Source organism: Hydra viridissima, unplaced genomic scaffold (genome assembly GCF_058129835.1).
Source record: "Hydra viridissima isolate aposymbiotic clone 2 unplaced genomic scaffold, HvirCarnegie_v1 scaffold_5, whole genome shotgun sequence".
In the NCBI taxonomy this organism is placed as follows: domain Eukaryota; kingdom Metazoa; phylum Cnidaria; class Hydrozoa; order Anthoathecata; family Hydridae; genus Hydra; species Hydra viridissima.
Genome location: NW_028324304.1, coordinates 10,897,325 through 10,924,027, shown reverse-complemented (window position 1 = coordinate 10,924,027; position 26,703 = coordinate 10,897,325). Strand labels below are relative to the sequence as shown.

The following is a 26,703-nucleotide window of genomic DNA, read 5'->3' as shown; positions in this document are numbered from 1 at the left end:
AGTCAATTTACTTCCCTAAACTTGATTTTGTAAAGAAATGGAAAAAGGAAATGGTAAGCATTTCTTTAAAATTGACAATATGATAATGTTAAGTTCTGTTTTTGTATAGAATTATTGTTCTACTTTAAAGTGGTACTGGCCTACAAAAACTAAAACTGTTAATCCTTTGATTTTCAGTGTAATATTTGACTAAATACATGTGCAATGAAAAACTTTCAACATAAATAAATTAAAACTATCAGTGTGCCCATAAACATGCAGAGTCAGCAATTATTTTGCAATTTTATAATATAATATAAATCAAATGCTGTTTTCTTGTTTTACCAAGAAAAATGAGTCCAACGACAGTAGATGTTAGACTATAACAGTCATTTTTCATTAAAGAGTTTTAGTTTTTAAAATCATTTTTCATTAAAGAGTTTTAGTTTTTAAAACCATTTTTCATTAAAGAGTTTTAGTTTTTAAAATCATTTTTCATTAAAGAGTTTTAGTTTTTAAAATCATTTTTCATTAAAGAGTTTTAGTTTTTAAAATCATTTTTCATTAAAGAGTTTTAGTTTTTAAAATCATTTTTCATTAAAGAGTTTTAGTTTTTAAAATCATTTTTCATTAAAGAGTTTTAGTTTTTAAAATCATTTTTCATTAAAGAGTTTTAGTTTTTAAAATCATTTTTCATTAAAGAGTTTTAGTTTTTAAAATCATTTTTCATTAAAGAGTTTTAGTTTTTAAAATCGTTTACAAAAGTTGCATTAATAACATCTTGATCTAGGATATTCCAAGCTTCTACAACGCGGCGGTTGGTGAAGAAATTATGCCTAGAAAGTGAGTGTCTTACATATTATCTTCTTAATTTCTGATCATGCCCCTCTCGTAGTTATTCTTTTAGGTTCGTTATGCCAGTTTATTTTATCTCTATTGTTCTAAAATCTAAACATCTGAATTAGATCACCTCGCAACCTTCTATCAATCAAATTTGAAAGTTCCATATTTTGTAATCTTTATTCATAGCTTACACCTTTTGGGAAACAAATTTTAGTTGCTCATTTTTGGACTCTTTCTAAAAGATTAACATCTTTAGCATATTATGGGTTCCATATTTGAAATGCATACTCTAAGTGAGGTCGCACGAGTGATGTGTATAATAGTTTCATAGTATTTTTGTCGATATAGTTGAACGCATGTTTTATTAACTCTGTGTTAAGTCATTGATGAAAATTACAAAAAAGTAAAGGACCAAGAACTAATCCATGCGGTACTCCAATTCTTACAGCTTCCCATTCTGATAAATATTTCCCTAGAACAACTCTTCGTTTTCTGTTATTCAAAAACGACAAACACCAATTAAGTAATAACCCCTTTATACCGATTGACTCCAATTTGAGAATTAATCTTCTATGCGGAACCGAGTCAAAAGCTTTTGCGAAATCTAAAGAGGCAATATCAGCACAGATACCTTTTTCTTTAAGATCAGTAAGCATATCTAAGGTTTCTAGCAGGTTTGTAATGCAGCTTTTTATTTTTATAAAACCATGTTGATCTTTGGTTATTAAATTGTTATCAACATGGTATTTCATTATTGTATCACTGACAAAACTTTCAACTAGTTTGCATACTATAGAGGTTAAAGAGATTGGTCTGTAGTTGTCAGCCTTTAAGCGATCTCCTTTTTAAACAACGATGTAATGTTTGCTTCGAGCCAAAGTTCTGGTAGTGTTCCCGATTCCAGCGATCGCTTGAAAATAATGCATAACGGTTTGCTAAGACTTTCAGCACAATTATTTAGAACTAATGGGTGAACTTTGTCACCTCCTGGAGATTTGTCTACATTAAATTTAGTTAATCTGTTTGGTATATCAGTTTCGTTGAACAAAGGAATCGGAAATATTGAATTTGTTACACTTTCACATAATGGAATAACATTAAGATTTTCATTTGTAAATTACGGAACAGAACCTGTTTAAATAGTTTTCATCTGTAAATACGGAACAGAACCTGTTTAAATAGTTAGCCATCAACTATACATCATTAGATTACTCGTTTTTATCGGTTATAAGTGACCTTATGTGGTCCTCAACTGTAAGTTTACTATTGATATAGGCATAAATTTGTTTTTGGTTTTGTTTTGATTCTTCTGCGATTTTCTTTTCGTATGCTTTTATGCTACTTTTAACTAGATTTTTTACTCTTTTATTTATTTCTTTATATTCTTGATTTAGTTCTTTATTTTTTAAATCTGATATTTTGTAACGATACCAAAGGTTTCTCTTCAGTCTTTTTTCGTGGTTAAGTTGTGCATTCTTCCATAAAGATCTTCTATTGCTTCTGAAATTTCTTTTGTTCAATTTTTATTCTTCCATAAAGATCTTCTATTGCTTCTGAAATTTCTTTTGTTCAATTTTTATTCTTCCATAAAGATCTTCTATTGCTTCTGAAATTTCTTTTGTTCAATTTTTATTTAGGTATACATTCATCGCAACCCGTAAATATCAATAAACTTTAAATAACTCTGATTGACGTCTAAATTTTTGAAATCCTCGCTCCACTTATGGTTATTCAAAAACTTTGTGAATTTTTTATAATTTCCTCTTCTAAATAGTAGCTTTGTGGTTTCAATTGAGTTTTCTATATGCATTTGATCAATTGGTATGGTGTTGAAGTTAAAGTTCAGAATTTGATGTTTCTCTTTGGGTTCCACAGTGTGAACTAAACTTGAAACTAGTTTGCTGTTAAAATTAGATCTAGAATATTTGTATAACCATTTAACTTTAGCTGAAATGTTGGTTTTATAACATGTCGTGTTAAGTAAGTTTCTTGAATACAATTGATAAAATTTCGGTCTGACATTAACACTTTGATACTCGTTGTTCCATTTGCAATTTAAAGATGGAAAATAAAAATCGCCACAAATCAAGACATCAGTGTATTTTTTGTTCTTAAAAAAAAATATTCATAACTTCTTTTGATAGAATTAGTTAAAGACGACAGTTTTCAAGATTATTGTTTCCTGGTCTGTATATACATTTTAACCGCATTTTTAAACAATAATTTTTTTTCTTAACTAGTTAAAGTTTGAGTCTAAATTTTTGAAAAAAGTTTACCATCACGCCTTAAAAAAACTTCAGGGTCCCTTAAGGGACCCTAATGAAAATGCCAAATTTCAGGGTCCCTTAAGGACTAGCCCTAAAGCGGCCAAAAAAAAAACCACGCTTTACTACTCATCCTGTATGAGTAGTAAAGCGTGGTTGTTTTTTTAAACTAGTAATATTCAATAGTTTAACACAGTTTATTTAATAATATTTGTATAAATCATCATTACATATCTTTATTTATAAAAGTGTTTTCTAAGTCTTTTGCTTTTTTTGTCGAGGATCTTTGTTTTCACTGTCGTCATTATTTCCTTCATAGACGTTTTTACTCTCTTCCTCAATCAAAACTTCAAGTGTCTTTTTCTTACAGCGCTGCAGACGACCACCAGAGCGATCCTGGCGTTATTAAAAAATCGTGCTACTTTCAGTTCTATCTTTTTAGACGTGGTGCCAGGGAAAATGTGAACAGTTTAAACTATAAACATTTAAATAAATACTTATAAAAAAAAGAGAAAAAATATGTAAATAAATAGTCATTTAAATCTATAACTATATAACCATTTACTATAGTTATGCCTAAATATATGGATTCACATGTATTAGAGATTCACATGTATTAGAGATTGTATTGTTTGATATAGCCGCATTGACAATATAAATTATATCTGCATGTAAAAAGATATTAATAGTTTTACTTTATTTTACTGTTAAGTCAAACACTACAAGTCAAACTGTTGACTAACAGTCAAACAGATTCATATTTGTACAATTGTTCACAGTAGATGTAGATTACACTGATTTTCTAACGCTGATTTTCCAGGCTATCAAAAACTTCAGCTTCCCGTGTGTTCTAAGCCTATTGATCTTTTGCTGTAAGTCATTACAGCAAAAGATCAATAGGCTTGTTCATAGACAGTCAACCCTCCTTCACTCTTCATCAATGCTAACTAAAAAAGATCAGTTAACAACTTAAATATATTACGCCATCATTCACACTATGTTCCCTTGTCAAGAGCAACACATCATGGCTATTCTTACATAATCAGAAATTGATAAAAACTTACCATATTATTTGGGTGCTTTTCAATCTCAGAATATTGCTGCAGAGAAGTAAAGATAGGAAATTATGTATGACAGACATTCTGATCAACAAGTTCACTAGCAACACATGCCTCCAATCTTCCCTGTCTTTGCTCAAGATTGGTCAACTTATATTCAGTTCACGAAGAATGAACATATTCATAAGAAACTGTCCTGTTATGATAACCAGCATAAACAGTATACTACATATTTACACTTAAAATATTATACTACTGCCATTCATTTCATATGCCAAAACATTTTATAGAATAATTTCTTACCCCTAGTAATACAAAACATTCAAACCTTGTGCACTAAATGGTTCAACTTTAAGTCAGTTGCAAACCCCAACAACTATGAAAAGACGTATAAGCGATGATTCATAAACCTGTCATATAAATAAATAATAAAGTGAAAAGAAGAAAACTTAAAAACAACGACTAAGAAAAGTTGTACACACGGAGATTTACTCAACCTGTCATATAAATAAATGATGAATAAGTAACGCAACTGTAAACAACCAAAAACTATAAAAAGCTCAAAAAAAGAGACGACAGAGAAGGAAAAAAGAGGAGAAGGAAACAGAAGAAAAAAGGAGGAGGAGGAGAGAGAGAGTAGGAGATGAATAGAAGGAGTAAAGAATTTTAAGAGATTTTAAAGAGGATTTTATGAAAAGAGTTTATGGAAATTTTAAAGAGAACCTTACGAGAAGAGTTGGTAAGAAAAGATATTTGAGTGACTTAAAATATGCCTTATTATCTGTATCAATGTATTGTTATTTGCATAAGTTAATATTAAGAGAATATATATTGATGAGAAATAATTAAGAATATTTAAGAAAGATAAGTATGAGAAGAAAAACCAGTAGTAAGTATTTTTATTTTGTATTAAGACATCATTATTATTATTAATTATTATTGAAAAGTCTGATGGTCCTACCGCGCTTCTACCATATTTGCGTTGCACACTGACTAATATACATCACATTCTATATTTGCGCTACAAACACACTCACACCCTTATTGTCACTATTTCTGTCCCACACTTCTGCATCACTCTCTAAACCACACTAAGATAAAATATCTAAATAAAATTATTTAACAAAATTTTCGCCCTCACATTTTTTTAAAAGGCAGTGAGACCCAGGGCTGTACCCCCTAATAGCCCCCACATCTCTCCTTAATTAAAGGCTACCATTTTATCCAAAAGTATTTCAAGAAAAAGTAAAGTATTTTCAGTGTTTATTTACTTCTTTAAATAATTATGACATTTTGTCATGATTATTTAGTTCGAACAAGTGAACATCAGGGCTGTGGAGTCGCTAAGCTGCTGTTCCGATTCCGACTCCGACTTCGACTCCTTGATTTTATCAAGGACCGACTCCGACTCCGACTCCCGACTCCGACTCCGACTCCCGACTCCGACTCCGACTCCCGACTCCGACTCCTTCATAAGTAACCAATTTGTAACAACAAATATACTGTAGTAAAATGTTAACATTGGCTATTTCATCACTAAGATACAAATAATCCAACCACTTAGTGCTTTAAACAATATTTATTAGAAAATATTTTTTAAACAAAAAACTTTTCTTAACTCTTGTTATGCAATAAACTCTTATGCAGTCACTAATAACATGAATTTGTCAAAATCATGTTTGAAATACTGGACAAAAAGAACTTTTTCTTCTTTAGGTTCATATTCTTTAAGAATCTTTTCTACTAAGACCTGGAAGAATTCATTGATGTGATTAGCTTTGGTGTCTTTTACTGCAAATGTCTTGGTAACTACTTCATTTAAAAAAAAAAATTAGACATTGATTGCAAAATAGTTAAGAAACACTATGTTAAGAAACACAAAGCGTCCCTTTAGAGGTTCATTAAGTTCTTCTTTTTGTTTAACAGCTTCTTCAATCACTAATTTTCTAATACTCTCTCTCTCCAGAGAAACAAAGTTAATTAAACACTTACAGTCTTTCTGTTTGTGGAGCAGCTCTTTGGTGCTTTGTGGTGGCACGCCTAACTTTCTACTAAAAGTATGTAGCCAGACGATTTAAGTCGGGAGTTGGGGGATCATGAAGTTATCTAGTTTAAGGGAAGGTAGAGGAGAGTGCAAGGGAGGTGATTTGTGATTCTCAGTGATAAGCAGTAAAGTATTCTATTGCTTATCACTGTTTTAAAGGCCTTAAAATAACATGTCAAACTCCTTGTCCTCCGGTTGTTGCAAACTACAATTCCCATTGTGTCAACGTTCAGAGCATCCTGAGATTTGTAGTTTTGTAACAACTGGAGGGCTAGAGTTTGATACTTGTGCTTTAAACTGACAGAACATAAAATAATTTAATGAATAACATCTATAAAATCCTTATGAAAATTATGAAACTTTGAAAGATTTTTTTTAAACCGTAGTCGGAGTCGGTACAATTTTTCCGATTCCGACTCCGAATCCAGCCAAAATGAGCTCCGACTACGACTCCACGTCTCCGACTCCGACTCCACAGCCCTGGTGAACATATATTGAAAAAACATTTTTATAATATACATATAATTTAAAACTGTTGAAATGCTTAAAGCATGAACTAGGTGGCGTTGGAAATAGCAGCATTGGTCGTTTTCGTCTACAATTTTTGAAGAGTGTTACAAGTGAAAAAGGTTTTTGAGTTGTCTTCAAAAAGCAACTTGCAGGATAAAGTTTACTGGTAATTTTGTAACATACTAGTGTTGAGTGTGTTGTTCTACAACCTAAGTATAGTAGATAAAATACATTTTGCGATATTGTTAAAAATCTTCAACAGTTCATCAGTAAATTGGAAGCTTTATAAAAAAAATGGAGAAAAGCACTGAAAAAATAGCAGGTTTCTAGAAGGAAAAAAAAAGTCTGAACCTGTTGAACTGTAATAGTTGACAGACTTCCTTTAAAAAAGAACATCATAAAGACTGTTAGCAAATAAAGTTTTTCAATAAAAAACGCATCAAATTGGACAACTATGCAACTGAAGTTAAAACTATATAAACAAATTGAACTTACATCAACATTTTGCCATGCAGTATTACAAAGTTTCTTATCGAGTGAAAAATTGAATTAAGTTTGCAAAAAAGTAAATGTTCTAACCATATTTTTATAGAAAAGCAATACAAAAATCAATTTTGTAACCATAGTAGCGATGCTCCCTCATTGGGAAGAGGGGTTGGGGGGGACTTATTCCTATTATCCGCTTTACTAACGTGTTCATTAAACCATTAAAAACTATGAAAATATCGCTTTACTTTAAATGCAGAAAAAAGAGAAAATTGTTGCCGCAAGTAAAAGGCTCAAAAATAGTGACGCGCTTGGTTTGTGACGTCATAGAAAACACGATGAAAACTTAAGAGAGGTATATTTTATGTTTTTTTCTTTTTTTTCTTTTTTAATCGGAAGTTGGGCTAATAGTAGAATATCATTAATTATTGAAAAAGCTCAGTAGAGCTTTATAACTGTACTTTATGCAAAAATAAATGACATTGGTCACGGTGATGCAATTGAGATATAAATAACTGAAAGCTTTGAACAAAAACTTAAGCTTTATGAAAAAAATGTTTTGATTTATCAGCATCAACACCATTTCTTCTCACAATATACAAACTTCTGGTGACAAAAATGACCTCATCTTGTACCAGCTTTTGACCGGTATCTCTAAAAGTCTTTGTGATCTTTATCTTCAAAGAGTTTATGTCATTTGCGTGCGTTTTTGTCGATTCATCATTATATCATTTGCGTGCGTTTTTGTCGATTCATCATTATATCATTTGCGTGCGTTTTTGTCGATTCATCATTATATCATTTGCGTGCGTTTTTGTCGATTCATCATTATATCATTTGCGTGCGTTTTCACTTACTTTCTGACAATTTAAAGCTCGTTTCCAGCCAGAACAATTTTCTGAAGGAAGAAAAGGATATTTTACATTCCAGGAAACAAAGCTTTCATACTTTGGCAACTGTGTACACCATAATCAGAAAGGTTTATTTCTTCAGAAAATTGTTTTGCCAAAAAGTTGGCTTTAAACAAACCTCCGAACACGTTTGTCGAAATTATGAATCACTTTGATACATCAGATTAAGAAAAAAAAAACAACCTCTAGTAATTTAATGAGGATTGCGAATCGGAGAAAAATTTTAGAATTACGAAAGAAATATCAGTGTTAACTGCATCAATTAAATAAAACTTGAAGTTTGCGCTTGCGCATTACGTCTCGTTAATCAGCTCATTTAAATAAACATTTTTGTTACATAAAAATTACCGAAATCAATTTAAATTATTTTTAAAAAAATTCTACGAAATTCAATTTACAGGGAGAGGATTTTACTCAAAAAAAAAACAAATTCGAATTTTTTTCAATTTCCATGTGACACGTGACCGCCCCTTAAGGCAGCCATTGACTGACCCATCATTTTCATTGCAAGTTGATCAGGTCTTTGAAATTGCACTGTTTGCATTCCGTTATGTAATTGAGTTTGAAAATTAAACAAATTTTGTTGTCCTTGCAATGATGACAAAGTTGCGGCAAACACCGAATTTGTCGGCGATGAAGATCCTTGCATTACATTTTTCGGAACGGAAGGGAAAGTCATATTTAATCCAAAGGAAGAAGAGTTTGCTAAACCATTATTCCCGTTCGGTGTTAAACTTACAGCTTGTTGAAATGGTGTACCGTCCGATAAAACTCCGACAAAATTGTTCGACCAATTAAAATCCGCATTGTTTCCTAACCCATTAAGACCGCTATGAGTTAGGTTTCGATCGTTTTCAAAAGTCGGAGTAAAACACGTGACACCTTGGCCAGCTAAATTTTGTAACCCCGATAAAGTATTTATAGAGTTATTACCGTTCACCATGGAGTTCATGGCGTTCAGAGTTGCTAAAGAGTTCACATTACTTAATCCTGCTGTGTAAGCATTTAAGTTCAGGCCGCTTAAAGAGTTTGACCCGTTAGAGTATTGAGCGATATTTTGAAAGGAGTTTAATGCACCGTTTATTTGATTTAGAGCCGCATTCATGTTATTGACTGCTGCTATATTGTTTGAGTTTGGAAATACGTTGTACTTGTACCACGTGGGTGAAATCTTTTGCTGATTTATCCATTGCTAAAAAGAGAATTTTTTATAATAAACAAATAAATAATAGATATATTACCAAATAATAATGGCACTAAATATTTATTAACATTTATAAATTTCTAATATCTTTTTTTGCGGTTATAATTTTGAAAACTTACTTCATTCGACAACGGACTTTCGCTGAATCTTTTCCTCTTCATCTCTGGACTCAAGGATTCTGTGCGATTTCTTGACAGTTGCCGAACTTCTGATTTAATATTATTGTTTTCTTCCTTTCCGATTTCGCTCCGCATCCCAGATTCTTCCATGTGTCGTTTAAGTCCTCTGTGATCTAATATTTCGTGACTGTGAGACGTTAATTCGTGGTGGATGTCAACATCGTTTATATGGTGATGGTGCGAATCTGAATTCTCATTAGCGTGAGATAAACCAAGTTTTACAAGTCGATCATCTGAAAATTAAAAATGATAAGAAAAATAACAGTTTTAATTATAAAATAGTTTAAATTTATGAATAGGATGTAGGAACTGTAAGTATTAATTTAGAAATGTTAAATAAACATTAAACAGCTTTTTTAAAGATTATTGCAGCTTAAAACATGATTTTACTTCAATTATGTTTTTTTGTGGAATATATACTTAAATTATCGTCGTAACGTCTGTTATAATATATGTTAAAGTCTATTTTCTAGTAACGTCTGTTATAATATATGTTAAAGTCTATTTTCTAGTAACGTCTGTTATAATATATGTTAAAGTCTATTTTGATTCTATTAAAAACTCTTTTTTGTTAATATACTTAAAAAAAAAAGACCCTACCTTCATGATAACTTTCGTCTTTTATATCTCCGCTAATAATATTAGAATTCGGTGAGATATCGTTGGATTGCAAAGCATGGTGAGAATGTATAGAAGGATCTTCGGCAAGTGGCGGTGGTAAATCATTACAAAGTCTATTTTGTAAGGCTTGTTCATGAAAATGTTGATTGGCCATGTGCTGCAGGGCCTCATTGTTGTTTTTAAATTTTCTATCTGGCGAAAGTTGATTCACTGGTAGATTTATCAGCTGTTGCTGTTGCTGCTGCTGCATAGGGTTAGCCAGCATCGGGAAACCAGTGTTAAAAGCAAAAGGGAATTGTCCATAATTATTTTGATCCTGTTGATTTGAAGTCATACCGTTAAGACCATTAAAAGGTCCGAAATTTCCGAACGTGAACCCGTTCATCATGCCGAAACTATTGTTTTTAGAAAGTTCTTCTTGTTTGTATTTAGCTTCCTTAGTTTCCTTTTCCGCGGCATGATTGCGTAATATTCTGTTAATAGAGCTTACACTTGGTACGTTACCATTGTCACATATCCCTTCTGCCAACAAAGAATTACGAATTTCCCAAGCAAACATACAAGGGTTTTCCTCTTTTAACTTAACAATGCGACATACTACTTTTGGTGTGGCAACTTTTGGTTTGCTGCCTCCTATAGCACCTGGTCGCACGGACCCTGTTTCATAATAACGTCCTAGAATTTTGCTGACGCATCCGTGAGAAACTAACAATTGACGAGATATTTCTGAAGGTCTTACTCCGCATTGGGCCAGTTCAATGATACGATGTCTCATGTAATCAGGCAAAGGTCGACCATTGACAAAAACTCCACCCAATTGATTCACTCCACCAGGATCTAAGTCGTAAAAAAGCATTTCACACATTAATCAAGTCTTAAACCTATGTAAATAATGTTGCAATTTTTAAGTTTAGAAAATATTTCGATGTAGATGAACACTTATTTTATTGTTAAGAAAAAGATTACAAATCCGTCTTTATTCTTTTTCATTATGGAATTGTTAATAGCATTTTTTAGAAGTAAATTGTATTTCCAGAATACTTTAGTAAATAAACTGGTGTCCACTGATAATAATGGGTTGTAATATTTATTTCCACTGTTCTATACGGAACTGAATTTGTATTTTCTCAAGATGAATCTAATGAGAGACATACTGCCACGTTTAACTTTGCGAACACTTTCTTCAAACACCCTCCCCTGCTTTCAAAATGCCATTTACGCGTTTAAAAAATCAGGCGATGGGAAAAGAAAAGCAACATATAAATAAAACAAATTTTTCTTGATTCTGCGTTTTTAATTTAACTTACGATTTCACAAATTTGTTACAGGATGATTAAATTTAATTATGAAAACATTTTTTGAAGAGTTTGACGTTTGACGTTCAGATTGATCAGATATACATGAGGACAAATAGATATACATTCGAGCTTCCTCCATTTAAAAGAAATTTCAGAAATAGCCAGAAGATTAGATAAACCTCTTACCGTTGACTGAAAATTTTGTATCTTGAAATGGCATCGCTAAAATAAAATAAAAACAGAAATTAAAAAAAAATTATTTACAAATTTTTTTAAAAATTCATGCGGCTTGACACGTGACTTCCATGAGGTTACAGGTGACTTCCAAAAGTTTTTGAGATTTCTCCATTAAATTTTACGTGATTCCTTTTATTGACAATAAATAAAATTTTTTTTTGTAATGGGAAAAAGTTCTTCTGCTCACTAAAGGTTTTATAAGCAAGTTAAATACAGTGAGCTGACATTTTATAAATAGGCTGCTGTTTTGCTTGGTATGAAAATACGATAAAATTTCGTATTTAATTTCGCATTATTCGCAAAATTTAACGCGAGGTTTTAATGACACTATTAAGCTTTAAAAAATATAGCATTCTATTGTTATGCCTTGCAAAAACTTAAAAGTAAAAAACGTATAAAACGAAACATATCTCGAAAAATAAACAGAACGGAAACATAAATTAACTGCCGAATGTTTAAATTAGCGGCGTAATATTTTAATTTGATAAATTTTTATCGAAAAATAATATTTTAATTTACTTTTCATTGAAAAATAAACCAAACAAGAACAAGTAATTAAAAAAAATAAAGAAAATACGAAGAAGAAAAACGAAATTTTAATGATGAAGAAATAAACTAATTATAATAATTGTACATTGTTAAAAAAATTCCAACGGCAATAAGAACAATAATACAATGGCGATTAAATTATGTAATAAAAATATACCTCTTTAGCGATATTATTTGCCGAATTTCCTATAAACATGACATCGTACCAATGACTTGAGTTCAAATGTGGGTGAAATGAGCCAGAATATTAATGAGTTTTAATATATTTATGCAAAAAGATTTCTTGCATAAATTATCATTTAGTATTCTAATAATTTGAAAGAATTATTTTCATTTTTCATAATGCTAGTAAATACCATCAACAAAATCTTACTTATAAGAACTTGAAATAAATTAACGCACTGCTTAGGAAAATGTTTTTCGCGAAAAAACAAAAGGCTACATAAAAACGAAAAAACGCAGCCTAACGATAATAGATCTTCAACGATAACGATAATAGATCTTCAAGACACAATTTTTTTTTAACCGGTTGTCTTAGGCACATTTTCGAAAGCACATCTTGAGTACATAGCCTTTGAGAGGCGCAGCAACTTTCGATGATCTTTTGCGGGTGAAAATGCCGCAAAGGATAATGCTGAGTTTACTTCGCACCGAGCGTTGTTGAACTTTCATTAATTGGTGGACTAACGTTTAGTTGTGATGAAAGTTACCCTAAATTACTATCAAAAAAAAATTTTATAGAAAAAGAATTATTTTTTTCTAAAAAAGGTAATGTGTTGGCAAGAGAGTTCGCTTTTCGACCCAAAGTTCGAGATTGCGTTCGGGTGACCACCCTGTGCCACGTCAAGCGCATTGCGCATTGACTTGCTCTGTAAAATATGGGAAACGAAGTTCTTCACGCCGGAATTTGAACATCTTAAAGTTTGCTAAAAATTTAGGAAACATCTTTTGTTAGATAACTTTTGACGTTTCTTATTTCAATTTCCAGGATTTTGAATATTCTAATTTGCTTATGTCTTTTGTAAATTATTTGCTCTTCTTTTGATTTTAGAGGTAAATTTTATTTTAAAGGAAAAACAAGCAAAGAAAAAAGTGTTTATTTTTGGTTTACTTTTTTAAAGTATTTCCATATAAAAAAATTTTTCTTCTTTAAAAATTACCTTACAAAGGCTTCACTTTAAGAGGAAGTAACGTAAGATTAAGGCCGTTGGCCTTTAAACATAGACAGTCATAAAACAAAAGGAGCTTGTTTATCACGCCTAAACTCAAAAAGAATCATGTTGAAAATTGTCTCCTTTGTTTAACAGTAAGTTTTTTGTTTTCATTGATGATCGTTTGGTTTAATGATCTTTTTTACGCTGGAATTTAATTTCTCTCACAGGATTTATTTCCGCAGAAAACGATAGAATGCGATAACTTGCTGTAAGTTTTCGAAAAATTTTGACATGTGATTTTATCTTACTCACCTGTATTTAAAATAATAAGAAATTCTTTGTAAAGAATTCCTCTTTGCGCTTGTTTCGACAAATAAAAACCTTTGATTATGTTTACAAAATGGTACGAGGACTATTTTACTTATTTAGAGACCTAATGACTTTTGTCGGCGATCTAAAAGTAATACTTCGCGTGCCTCTCAAACCAAATCAATTTTTAAATGTGAAGAAAAATGCTTGATTTAACTTAAAAAATCTAAATACAAGTTGTAAAGGAACATAGTCAGTTTTTTTAATCACTTACTTATTATTATATATATACATTACGCACACACAGACATTATATATATATACATATACATATATGTGTGTGTGTGTGTGTGTGTGTGTGTGTGTGTGTGTGTGTGTGTGTGTGTGTGTGTGTGTGTGTGTGTGTGTGTGTGTGTGTGTGTGTGTGTGTGTGTGTGTGTATAGAGCAAAAAGAGATATTGCTTTAGCTCCAAAATTCGTTTGTCATCAACCATAAATAGTGATTTAGGGTTGATAACAAACGTGTATTTGTTGAAAGATCTTTTTTTTTTTTTTAATGGAATCGCCAGTCAAAGTTAGAAAATATAAGCTGAATGAAATTGCTTTAAAAGTTTTCTACACGAAACAAATAGCATGGGAAACTAAATAAATGAGACGGATTGAAGCTAAGAATCTACATGTAATGTGATTTTGTAAACAACATGCCAACATCAGATAGGTCATTGTCTCCCAGCCTTTTTTTATGATATTTTTATGTCCTTTGTATAAGTATACCTTGTTTTTAATATACAAAAATTAAATTTTTCACTAGAGAAGGTGAGAGCCGTCATACGGTTAGCTTAATCTTTTGTTCCCTGTGTAACGTGAACCCCGAGTTGGGAAACACCGAGATTTGTAGTAAGTGCTTTACATTTAAACGAGAGAAAAAAAGCATTGAAATGTCAACATAAAAACAAAATTTTGATATTTTGTGAAACTTTTTGTTTAAAAATAATTATTTCCTTAATTTTAAGGGTAAAAGGAAAAAAATTAATTTAAAAAATTTGGAGCATGCATTTGTTATTCAAATATTCACTCATCAATAAAATCAACTGATAAAACATAACATAGAAAACCGCCATCTTCAACGGCGTCGCGTTTTTAAATATACCAATCTTCATCTTTGTCATATTTTTTTTTCACTTCATTTTGATAGTGCAGATGAATTTTTTAATAATTCTATCTATTTTTTAATGCTACACTATATTCATAAAATCTCTTTTAATGAAATATAATTTTAATTAAAATGTTATTAAGATTTTGGTGACAAAGAATTGGTATAAAAAGTAGGTATAATATTTGATACAATAATCGTTATGATAATGCGCTCATTACGATAATGTATACATTATAATATTGTATAACTAACATTCAGTGGAAACGTTTATTATTGAAGTTTAAATTTAAGTTAAATTTTAGCGATTAATATTCCGTTTTATTTTATAAAATTTAAGAATTGATTATAACAAAGACCGGATCTGAAAAAATTTAAGTAATATTAATTTGTAATTGTTGTAAAGTGCACTACGCGTTAAAGTAAGAAACTCATCAAAACAATTTTAGGTCCTTTTTTTATATTTCCATTGTTTGGTTAACTCAGACGATGTTATTTTTCTGTTAGACGCTACGACGCAAGGATGCAACGCCGTTTTCTGCAACTGCAAATAGATCAGTTTCATAGATCAGTAAACTTAACGAAATGATAACATTTCCCTTCTATCGTTCATGAACGGAAAAATCTATAAGGTAAATGTATAAAATGGATAGAAAGTAACTGATTTTCTACGTTGTAAATTAAATTGATGTAACTTGTAAAGTTACGCTCTAATATAAAAAATAACTTATTGGTATGGAAGTTTTCATTCCAAAATTTGTAAAAAGTATATATACATTAAAATTTATCTTCTCAATATTTATTTTCTTGAGAAGAATTCGGTTTAAAATTTTAGATTTTGATGGCTGTATTATTTTCCAGAGGCGACATGTTTTGTGAGTTTTCAGAGCCAAAAAGGTTTTGAAGCAAGACCGGTTTTCATATTTATGGAGGAGTTCTAACTTGTATCTTTCAGGATTTTTTTCTTGCGTTTAATTTCTGTATATGGTGATGCCCAGAAAAAGAAAACATTGGTGGTGACTGGAACGAGAAAAAATCTTAATTTTTGTTAACTTTGAGGTAAACTTCAGGTTTTTTTATCTCGCTGTTTGAAATGCCTTTTATTAAACTTAAACTTATGGCAATCTCTTAAGGTTTTATATAACAACATCTTTACAAATGCATTTAATTTTTCTCGATCTCCTCACATGCCACTCTTCAATCATAATAAAGAGATTACTATGAGTATTTTTTGATGCTGTCAGGAGTGTGGCACATTAAATGTAAGCCGCATTCGAAACGTCATTCATTAGCTTAATAACATTTAATTAACCAAAGTGTGCAAACTAATTTTATTAGATTTTTCATTAATTACGTCTAATAAGCAATTAAAACGCATTCCAAACAAAATTTAGATTACATATGATTAAACAAGGGTATAACGAGTTACATAAACTAGACGTACCGTCCAGAGTTGCTGTTTAAATTTGCTGGATAAAATGTGCGAAATCCTTCAGTGATCAAACCAAAAAGTCCCAGTAACCGCCCTTGAAATCGATCGAGGCCAATGAATATAGTTACTTTCAAAGGCAGTTTTAACATTCAATGATTTATTCTGCATAATTATGCAGATTTTAATACGCTTGATTTGGTAAACATTTAAAAGATTTCATTAAGGTGCAATTAATGCAAATGCAACTGCTACGGCTCGGTAATAAATCCGTTTTACCGTGCAAATTTATGACCGTTAGGCCATGCAGCTATTCGCACAAAAACAAGGCCAATCTCAAAGCTTAAGCACACGAAAATAAACCGAGTGATGATTGACGTTTTGCAGCCTAAAAACTAATGTTGGAAATAAAATTGCACAAAAAAATGATTTTTAATCAAAAAAACATGCTCAAAGTTTTTAAAATAAAAAATACATAACTTAGATTTATATCTTATCAAATGTGATAGATTAAATTTATTGGTAAGAACTATATTTGAACTTGAAAGCCCTGTCATCTAGACATCTTATTGATTGTAAAATCCTATATTTGGTCTAAAATGTACCCGTACTTTAAAAATAAATTCCATTTGTTGAAAATAATATTTGATAAGGGATTCATGCTCTGTTATTGTTTTGATTACTTTGGTTTGTTTTTTTTTCTTATGTCTCTTATTTTCAAATATCTCTCCTTTCTCAATACAAAAAATGGGCAAGTCAAAATAGTTGCATAAGATATCAAATGTAATTATCTCATTAAGTTCTGTGCAAAGTCCTTAAAAAATAAGCAGTTTGCTACAGCCTGACCTCGCCCAGGTGTGGCTAGATGGAGACTGTTTTAAGTTGAAAAACATTTTCGTGCTTTACGCATCACTGATTAATTGTTATGGTTCATTACCTAGCTTTTTAAAATATAGCTTTTAGTTTCAAATTTTTATTTTATTTAAATTCATATTTATTTACACAACTAACAAATCTTCCTAATTTCACAGAACAAGTTTAATTATAAATTATGAGAGAAAAACACTAAAAAATTGTAGCGAAATGTGAAATCAGAGTATTATTTCCTTCAGTGCAACACGTTAATGATTGTTTGATTAAACCCTGGGAACAAGGTTGAATGATTCAGTTGTAGCAGGCAATTAAAATAAGACTTGCAGGAAAAAAGAGTTGGAAACTAAATCAAAAAATCTTTTGTTTCATACTTTAAACTTTTAAAACGGTCATCAAAAAGTTTCAAAGTTCACAGTTTCAAACTTTTAATGTCTACTTGTCGTTTAATAAGTTTTTCAAACGAAGAAATGACGTTGTAGAGATAAAATAGTCGAAACGAAGAAAAACGATTTGAAACGAGGAAATAAGTCAGTTTACTGTGAAAAAACAGTTCAAACTGTTTTTTTGCTGCGAATAGCATATTGAACATTATAGTTTTTGACTTTATTTTGGTTTTTGGTCTGGTACTTAAAAACAGGAGGAAGCACAATGAAAAATTTTCGGCCGCATTTTTCATAGCGAGCTATGTTTCCAGAAATTAAACTAGAGACTTCTTACTCAAATAAGTCTTTTAACGTTAACAACTTTCCAACTTTTCTAAATTTAAAGGATGAAAATTCTAAAAATAACTTTACACTTTATGAGAGGAACACATTGGTGATTAACATTTTGAACTCATTTATTCATTAAACTTTTCAGCAAAAAATGCTGAAAATTTAATGAACAAATAATGATTTAAAGAAAATTAAAGTAATGACAAATATAACTATTTGCTCGTTAGTTGTTTAAAAAAGCTGTTGAATATGTGTGTGTGTGTATGTGTGTATGCGTGTATGTTTGCATGTGTGTATGTGTGTATGTTTGCATGTGTGCATGTGCGCATGTGCGTATATGTTTGCATGTGCGTATGTGTAATAAGTAAAATTAAGATAATACATGTTATGAAGATGAGATGTTAGAGTTTTTAAAGGAGATTAAGGAGTGAAGTTTTCGGACAATATTTCTGTTTGCCCCTAACTTATTCTGTCTCTCAAGTATTTAAAATTTAAAAGAAGCGGTATTAAAAAATCTACCAAAATCTTCTTAAAAGAGGATCTACAAAAATATTTTCTTGATTGGATGATATGTCTTATATAAAAGCATGAAAATCTTTTGTTGCGCAAACCTAAAAATGTTTATAGTGAGTGCTTCTTCTAAAAATGTAAGTTGAGAAACTTGGACAATATTTCTATTTATTTTTACTAATGCATATATACATAAGGTGGTGCTTTATTCATTCAAGATTTCGAGGTGACACCTTTTGAGGTGCTTGTGGTTTCGAGTTAATAAACTAAATGCTAGTAAAGTTGTTGTAGAACGTTTGCTTTTTTTTATTTCAAGCAATCAATATATTAAACTTCTTTAAAGACATTTTACGTCTTTTTTTGTTTTATTGTTTTTATAATAGTATTCTGCTTTGTAAAAGAAATTATTAAAAAAGGCAATCAAAATGGTAAAAAATGAAACTATTAATCGTTGAATAACAAGACAAAAAAATAAGCAGTTCGTTTCAATTTTTTCAAATTTATTTAAATTCTGATAAATAAAAGAAAATCAAAAAAATAATCCTTTGAATTCTTGAATTATTTTATTTCTTTAAACAAAGAATAATTAAATGTATCTGAAATATAAAACGGAGATCAAATATTTGATAAAATATAATACATAATTCTAGCAGTCAATTACAGGAGAGAATATCCCAACATTGACAAATAAATAGAGCACTCATTAAAAGCAAGTGAGTCATTAAAGAATTTTTTTTTTCTGTAATATTTTGAAATCCACCATTATCTAGCGCATTTTCCCTAGAAATAGCGTTATTTGGAGAGGATGGCAAAATGACTAAAAACATCAGCCGATGGAGAATTGAAGAACTTTTTAATGCTTGTTAAAGTCAGTTTAAGGTTGTTGTCTCGATGCGCAGTATGGTAAGTACTATTTATAGTGAAGGATATTCATATGAAGAAGGATGCACTATAAACTGAGCAGGAATCTGGTTAAAGTGAGCTGAAGAATTGAGATTACTTGAGACTAGTTGAGAGCACATTGTATGTGCAACATTTTGGCGGTAGATCTAAAGAAAGCGATATTGATTTTTAGAAATAAATTTTATGGTTATCCAAGTCATTAATTGTGAGTTGCTGCTCCTAAAAAATAAAGGTCTGAAAAATTTATATTCTAAAGTGTTTTACAGAATACTTAATAAAAATCATGTATACTGTATGTAAGCGTTAGTTCATATTTTTAAACATTGTACCTGCTCTTCGATTGCATTTACAAAAATGTATTGGATTGGCTGATGATGAGTTGGCACGACTGAGTAATATTGATTACCAAATAACGTTGAAGCATTAGGTTCAACATAAAAATTCTCTACTAAAACTTTAGCATTGCTAAAATTAAAAAAAAATTCAATTTTAAACATGTTTTAAGAGTTTCAACTAACAAAAAGTCAATCGTTTTAAAATACGCACCTGACTTGGTTACGCACTTGAGAAGCTACATTTGATGCAAATTCATTATTTTTTACTAAAATGAAAACTTGTAGCTTATACTTTTTAAAAACTTACAAAAATTCAAAACTTGCAATTTTCTCATAATCAAGAAGTCTAAGATTCTAGTTTCTTAAAGCTTAACGTTTTCCTGGCCTGACGTTTACTTGCATCGAAAAAATCAACAAGGAAGATTTTAAAACGCAAATATAATCTCGTTCTTACTTGCTTTTTTCTTTTCTCCTATGTAGGCAAAATTTACGTTACATTTTCGGCCATCTAACTTAGGCGACTTATTTACAGTTGCCTTTAACGAACTCTCGTGTGTTGTCATCGTTACCTCCAAAAAAATATTTCCTTAAGATATAAAGCTAAAATTAAAACCATTCACCAAGTATTTGGTAAAAACCTCAACAACTTGTAGCATTCTTAGTTATTGCAATTGTATTATAGTTACTAATAACCCTCGTAATGACTTACAAAATCAACAAACTTACAAATCCGTATCCTTTAGAAAACCCGTTATTACGATCTCTTATGATCACGGCTTCTTTAATATCGCCGAATTTTGAAAAGTACTCAACCAACACTCGGTCTTCAGAAGAAAATTTCAATCCCCCAACGAACAACCTTGTTTTTCGTCGCAACACTTCTTCTATGGTCAAACCATCTTGGTTCAAATCTAGTTCTTGGTAAATGTCGTTTAGATTAACTTGAGACTGCATTCTTGAATAAGTTTTTTACACTGATCTTCAAGTTTGATGGATGTAAGCTTAAGGCATAAATTTACCTTGTAATAAAGGGATCAGTTATTGAAAATTCTATAACATTTTAAAATTTTGTGAGAAACTAAAAAGAAAAAAAAAAAAAAAAAAAAAATGATAAACAAATAAATATCCTATAAAAAAACAAAAATGAAAAAAAAAAAAAAAAAGCTTAATAATCGTAATTATATTATTCATTACTCAACCTATATTCACTCTAGCGAAAGGTTGGCAGCGGAAAATTTTATTTTATGAACTATAGCCTTTATTGGAATTAAATTGACATTCTCACGATTTGCAACTTCCTAAACGATTTATCGTATTTTGCTAACAAAATGTCTGATTGTAAGTCCAGAAAATGATTTAAAAATTCGTCTTGAATATTTTTACAGATCTTTCTTACTAAGTTTGTTAATTTATAAGGATTAGTTTTATAAAAATGAAACAAATTTGAAAGATTTTTTTTTGAGTTGCCGTTGTGTAAATAGAACCAGCTTTAAACTTCTGATTGAAGAATAAATGAACAAATCCCATTATTATGCTTGAAAGACCTTTGATCTCTGAAAAGACGATTCAATATAATTATAGTAAAAATTATTTGTTTTTATAGATGTTTCTGCTCCAGATATTTTTATTATAATTACATACTAGGAGATAATTCTGTAGTAAGAGCTTATCCTACTTTTAAGAAGCAAGAGGTTCTGCTTTATCACGGACAATTTCAAGCCTCTCAGATTACTGAGCTCTTCTCGGCCAAATATTCGCGGAACTTTGTCTACATCATCAAGATCATCATGTGGTCTGGATATGCTGAAAAGTTTTGTTTTTTGCTAGATATTTTGTTCGATCTCCAGACTTCACTCTCCCGATAAACATTGGACGTCCTTATACGTCCGTTGAACAAACAAAACTGGTCAGTTTTCTTCGTCCACCGGACGTCTAAAGACGTCCAATGTTTAATGGGTTGTTTCATAGACTCGATTCCAGCTTGCGGAGGAATGAGGATTGGAAAATTATTTCTATGTACTATTAGCCTAAAAGCTGATGAAATTAATTTGTCACATTTAAACAGATTGTCGTACGTTGCCAGTAAACTCATAATTACTTTTTGTGGTATTGAGCAAAAGAAAATTTGTTCCAGTTAAACTGATTGTGATAATTTGCCTTATTAATTCTGCAGCACTAAAATTCCTAAAGATAGCAACTGGTGTTTCAGATATGGTATCACATAGCAATATAAAAAATCATCTGATCAGAGTAATGTTTAGAATATTTTACTGTTTTCACTAACCTTAATCACATGTTACTTGTGATCACGAATAATTATAGAAATGAAGTAAAATGGCCGTCAGTGACGTATTGTTTAGCAGATTTCAAATAGAATTCCAACTTTGATTAAAAAAATTGTCGAATTAAAATGCCAGTACATTTTTTAAATGGAAAAACTTTAATCCAGTTCGTTTGAAGAAAATAAATCTGATCCGTAGTATAACTAAAGAGAATAGTTAAAAAATATAACTAATTAAAATTTTTGAAGTTATCCCATGAAATTTTATAGAAATGGGTTGAAAATATGACTTGTGTATTTCTTACAGGCCTGTGTCTAATAAAAGCGCTCTATTTCTTGCCAATCTCAAAAAAATGTAGACTATATTAAGCATCGCAGCGTCACTCTGATTTGAAAAGATAATTATCAATTCTAAAAAGCAGACAAACGTCAATCACAGAGCTTCAATCGCTGCGAAATAAGTTTAAAAAATAAGTAAATTTTTAAAAACATTTTTCAGTCGTTTGCTTTCATAAAACTGAAAGAGTTTTTTTTAGGCGTTGAATTTTCTTATATCATTTTTTTACAAATACAAGTTTATAAATTTGGCTAAAACCTGTGATGTGTGTTGTCTGCAATATACTTATAATAGGATCTAATAATTTCTATATCCATAATTGTTTAATAAGATTCAACACAGGACTCAACACTTGACATTTTCTTTTTTTTTTTTTTTTTACTTAGATGAAGCAGTTATACCTCATTTTGGTACTTTTGTTTCTGACGTTTACAGGTATGCGACATTTTTTCTCTAAATTTTATAAATGAGTATCTCAAAGGTCCTAAACTTAACTAAGCTTCAAGGGTGCTAAGTTATTAACAAAATTAAACACATTTCCATTGGCTTTATAATTTATAACAACAGCACTTTTTTCGCAGCTATATTATCAAATTTCAAATATCAACTGAAGTTTCTTTTCGTAGCACCAATTTTTACTAAATTTAAAACGACCTTAATATTTCCGGCATTAGTTACAGTAATTTTTTTTTCATTAATTAATTTACAGCATTTTGCGATAAGCTCGTGGTGTAAATTGTATAATAAGTCCTTCTTAAGGACTACCTAGAAATTTTTTCTAATTGATAAACTCTATGAAATAAGAAGTGGAGTTATGTGGTAAAGTTATGTACATTCTTTTTTAAAAATCTACTTTAAAATGTAAATTTATTTTTGTTACTTGATGTTGCTTAATTGTTGTCGTTTTAGTGTGTAAATCACAAGAAGGTTTATTCTGGGAAAATGACTTCAAAGCTGAAACAAAAAATATAAAAAATTATAATTTAAAAGGTTAGTTGAAAGTTATCAAGATTTAGGTTGATGAGGTAGATGAAATAAGGAAAAAGGTGGAGTAGTGAGGTTTAAGAAGGATTTTAATTATGTGAATCGAAATTTTAATTATGTGAATCGAAGTTTTAATTATGTGAATCGAAATTTTAATTATGTGAATCGAAATTTTAATTATGTGAATCGAAATTTTTAAGTTAACATCTTTTAGGTGATAAATTTATGGACAATCTCGTTGAAAACGTTGTTGATCAAGTCTTGAAAGAAATAATGAAAGAGAAATGGTAAAACTATATATATATTTGACATAGGCAGAATTTTGTAGCTAGCGGAAGAAGAGGGGGTCCAGTGATTTTTTTTGGAGTGGGTTAAAATGGGCTTACGAATTTTTTCTTATTTTATTAGTATGAAAAAACTAAGAAATTTGCTGAATATATATCTAGCTCATTCTCATCTGAAATTTTGGGGAATTTCTGTATGCATGCATGCATGCATGCATGTATGTATGTATGTATGTATGTATGTATGTATGTATGTATGTATGTATGTATGTATGTATGTATGTATGTATGTATGTATGTATGTATGTATGTATGTATGTATGTATGTATGTATGTATGTATGTATGTATGTATGTATGTATGTATGTATGTATGTATGTATGTATGTATGTATGTATGTATGTATGTATGTATGTATGTATGTATGTATGTATGTATGTATGTATGTATGTATGAATTTATAAATATTCTCTATACCTTATATTTTCATAGAAATGGATTGAGAATAAAGAATCTATTTGATTACCCCCTGGTTTTGCTCGGAGATTTTAATCATTAACCATTATTATTCAAGTATTTAAATAAATTCGTTAAAATTATTCTAGATAAAAAGTGTTTATTGTCTTTTAGTTGTTTTTGACACAAGAACCTAATTGAGTTATATCTTCCAGCCTACGACATATTCTAATTAAATTATAACTTGCAAGCCTCGACTTAGAAAACCGTTTAAAGATATCTTAAGATCGATTATCTTACAACTTATAAAAGCTTGTAAAAGAAAAATATTTTCAAAGGAACTCTTAAATTTTTTTATGATATTTGAAACTTATGATTTATGAAACAATGAATAAGCAGACTTTAGTTAATTTTAGTAAAATGTGGTTGAATTGTTTACAGAACAAAACTCTGTTAGTTTACAGAACAAAACTCTGTTAGTTTACAGAATAAGACTCTGTTAGTTTACAGAATAAGACTCTGTATCGTGTATTAAAGCTCGTAATTCGGCTTGATTCAGGGGTTCTTTTTAATAGATTGAATTTTATTTAAAAACTTTATTGCAATAACCTTTTTGTTATTTTAGTTGTAATAATTACCAATAAAAAAAAATATTAAATGAATAGATCACGGCTTAAAATGAATTTGTCTACCTTCTTAAAATGTGAATATCCAATGTTTGATCTAATGATACCTCGAGTTGTTATAGGATCATCCACGGGTTGAACCAAAATTAATTCATTATCTATGGGAAATTCTACGAACTTTTGAGAGCGCTTTTAATTACTACTCTTGAAAAACTGACGAAAAGAACACCACTTTTATGTAAAACTATCCATCAAGGAGAATGGAGAACTTTTTGAAGAAAAAACGTTGAAATCAAATTTACTTATTTTCAAACTATTTTCTAATGAAATCGTTTTCACATAATCAATGAAGTAATATTTTTTCATGAAATAAATTTCTGTTTGTGCAAAAAATTATTATTCATTACAATAAATTATTATTCATTACAATAAATTATTATTCATCGAAATAAATTCATGGAGTTAAATGTGTTAACACTTTTTAATTCTTCTTTTTGTTGAAAAAAGTTAAATTTTTTGTTGTATACTTTTTCACTTTGAGTGCTGATTTAAATGTTAAATAAGTTAAATTATTAAGGGAGAAAAGCGAAAGTTTTTTCTAAAATATACAAATCATTTGGTATTGTAGTCGGTTCAAGCGAGCAAACATTTACTCCATTTTGGCGTTTTTGTTCTTCGGGTTAAATATATATTAAGATATCGCGTAAAAAGTGACAAATTAACAGAAAAACAAATTTAGCATAGATTAAGCTTGATTGGATAACGTTAAGTCGTACCTCATCGGTCCTGAAGTCACAAAAAGCACCTGAAATGTAGTTACAACTACTATCCTTAAAAATATTTTAGTTTTCGCTCTTAAAAACTACTTCAAATAAATTTGCTAAAGAATAAGTGAAAAAATTGTCAAGTCCAAGAAAAAATGCAGAAAGAAAAAACTATGAGAAAACAGACGTAGTCTGACTTTAAAATTGATTGCTCTATTTTTTTCCTTCGTAGAGTCCATTTATCATTATCTTTATTACTAGTATTTATACATGCTGATATGACTTTTAATTTTCATCGTTTTTTTTTTCTTTTCTAAAATACATGGATGTAAAGATTCAGGTAGAGTTGATTGAGGTGATAAAAGTATTCAGCAATTTGCTATAAAAGTTACTGACTTTTTCTTCATTTTTAGTAATATACAAATTTTCGAGATATCTGAATACCACAGGGGATAAAAGACGTGTCACAACTTTTGAGAAATGTGGATTTTAAAAATCGAAAGTATTTTATTATTTTTTTATGATGCAGTGCTTTTAACTGCTCTTAATGATGACATAGCTGATTTTTTAACTTGTTTGCAAAGTTAGATCAATATTATTTTATTAGAACAACTTGTTTAGGTAGAAAATAAGGGAGATAACAAAAATTATTTAATTTAGTTACTTCATCTATATTTATAGACTAAAAGTCTGAAACAGAATCTTAAAAAATTAGCAATAATACCTTTATTAATTAAACATACAATACAGAGTAATTGTTATTTTAATCGTTCTTTTAGGCTGATTTGTGACGAAAGCATCTTAAGTGTTTTTTTCGTCATCATCAGAGTTTTACTTGATCAAAACTAAAACAAAAGAAGCCATGTTATATTAGATAATATCTTATCTTAGATAACTTTATGAAACTTTGTTTATAACAGATGATGGTTTTAACAAACCTTGGTCGCGACTGCTCAAGGCTTTGCGGATAATGTATACTTTGCTTTCTCCCAGAAATATAGAACTTCCTGGTTTGTGAACCTTGAAGTTTCTCCAGTGTTCTTAATGCAAATCGTAAGACAGCATAAAGACCATTGTTATGAAAACTTAGTTATTTGATGCAACATTAAAAAAAAATTGAATAAATATATATTTAAAACAAAGAAAACTAAAGTATTCAAAACAAAGAGAATAAACATTTTAAATATGTTTAAAATGTGTATTTTATTTGTTTTAAATATTTTAATTTTTAAAGAAAATTATTAAATTTAATTTATTAAAACATAAAACAAATTATTACATTAAAATTATTACAGAAAGTTTATTATTTAAAACGAACAATATTATTGTTATTTTTAAATTTAAAACAAAAAAAGGGTTTTGTTTTTGCTTTTTTTTTTTTCTTTTAATACAAAACTTGTCAAAAATTA

The 26,703-nt window shown here is 29.8% G+C and overlaps 2 protein-coding genes and 2 long non-coding RNA genes across 10 annotated transcripts; 1 reads left to right on the top strand and 3 right to left on the bottom strand.

Moving 5' to 3' along the window:
- Positions 1–3,374: 3,374 nt before the first annotated feature.
- On the bottom strand, positions 3,375–5,044 carry LOC149888624 (uncharacterized). 2 transcript variants are annotated; one of them, XR_016452807.1, is made up of 4 exons: positions 4,473–5,044; positions 4,151–4,340; positions 3,830–4,033; positions 3,375–3,561 (listed from the first exon to the last, which is right to left on the bottom strand). It is a non-coding gene; the product is annotated as an uncharacterized LOC149888624 (long non-coding RNA). The 2 variants fall into 2 exon arrangements; XR_016452806.1 differs by having other exon boundaries at positions 4,151–5,044.
- Positions 5,045–8,448: 3,404 nt separating this feature from the next.
- On the bottom strand, positions 8,449–16,356 carry LOC149888623 (uncharacterized). Of its 2 annotated transcripts, none has more exons than XM_090087425.1 (5): positions 16,244–16,356; positions 11,584–11,619; positions 10,079–10,936; positions 9,419–9,711; positions 8,449–9,287 (listed from the first exon to the last, which is right to left on the bottom strand). In XM_090087425.1, exons 2-5 carry the CDS (start codon positions 11,615–11,617, stop codon positions 8,538–8,540), a joined length of 1,935 nt encoding a protein of 644 aa, XP_089943551.1. In that variant the 5' UTR covers positions 11,618–11,619; positions 16,244–16,356; the 3' UTR covers positions 8,449–8,537. The 2 variants fall into 2 exon arrangements, with proteins under 2 accessions (XP_089943551.1, XP_089943550.1); XM_090087424.1 differs by lacking the exon at positions 16,244–16,356 and adding an exon at positions 12,341–12,688.
- Positions 13,521–26,389, top strand: LOC149888622 (uncharacterized). 3 transcript variants are annotated; one of them, XR_016452501.1, is made up of 7 exons: positions 13,521–13,605; positions 15,307–15,431; positions 15,635–15,858; positions 22,567–22,615; positions 23,090–23,170; positions 23,379–23,451; positions 23,941–26,389. It is a non-coding gene; the product is annotated as an uncharacterized LOC149888622 (long non-coding RNA). The 3 variants fall into 3 exon arrangements; XR_016452502.1 differs by lacking the exons at positions 13,521–13,605; positions 15,307–15,431; positions 15,635–15,858 and adding an exon at positions 22,245–22,317; XR_016452500.1 differs by lacking the exons at positions 13,521–13,605; positions 15,307–15,431; positions 15,635–15,858 and having other exon boundaries at positions 22,373–22,615.
- LOC145188587 (uncharacterized) lies at positions 19,005–21,949 on the bottom strand. Of its 3 annotated transcripts, none has more exons than XM_090087427.1 (6): positions 21,847–21,949; positions 20,289–20,581; positions 20,017–20,131; positions 19,774–19,828; positions 19,557–19,692; positions 19,005–19,373 (listed from the first exon to the last, which is right to left on the bottom strand). In XM_090087427.1, the coding sequence occupies exons 2-6, from the start codon at positions 20,514–20,516 to the stop codon at positions 19,239–19,241; spliced, it is 669 nt and encodes a 222-aa protein (XP_089943553.1). In that variant the 5' UTR covers positions 20,517–20,581; positions 21,847–21,949; the 3' UTR covers positions 19,005–19,238. The 3 variants fall into 3 exon arrangements, with proteins under 3 accessions (XP_089943553.1, XP_089943554.1, XP_089943552.1); XM_090087428.1 differs by having other exon boundaries at positions 20,289–20,563; positions 21,847–21,896; XM_090087426.1 differs by lacking the exon at positions 21,847–21,949 and having other exon boundaries at positions 20,289–20,664.
- Positions 26,390–26,703: the final 314 nt, after the last annotated feature.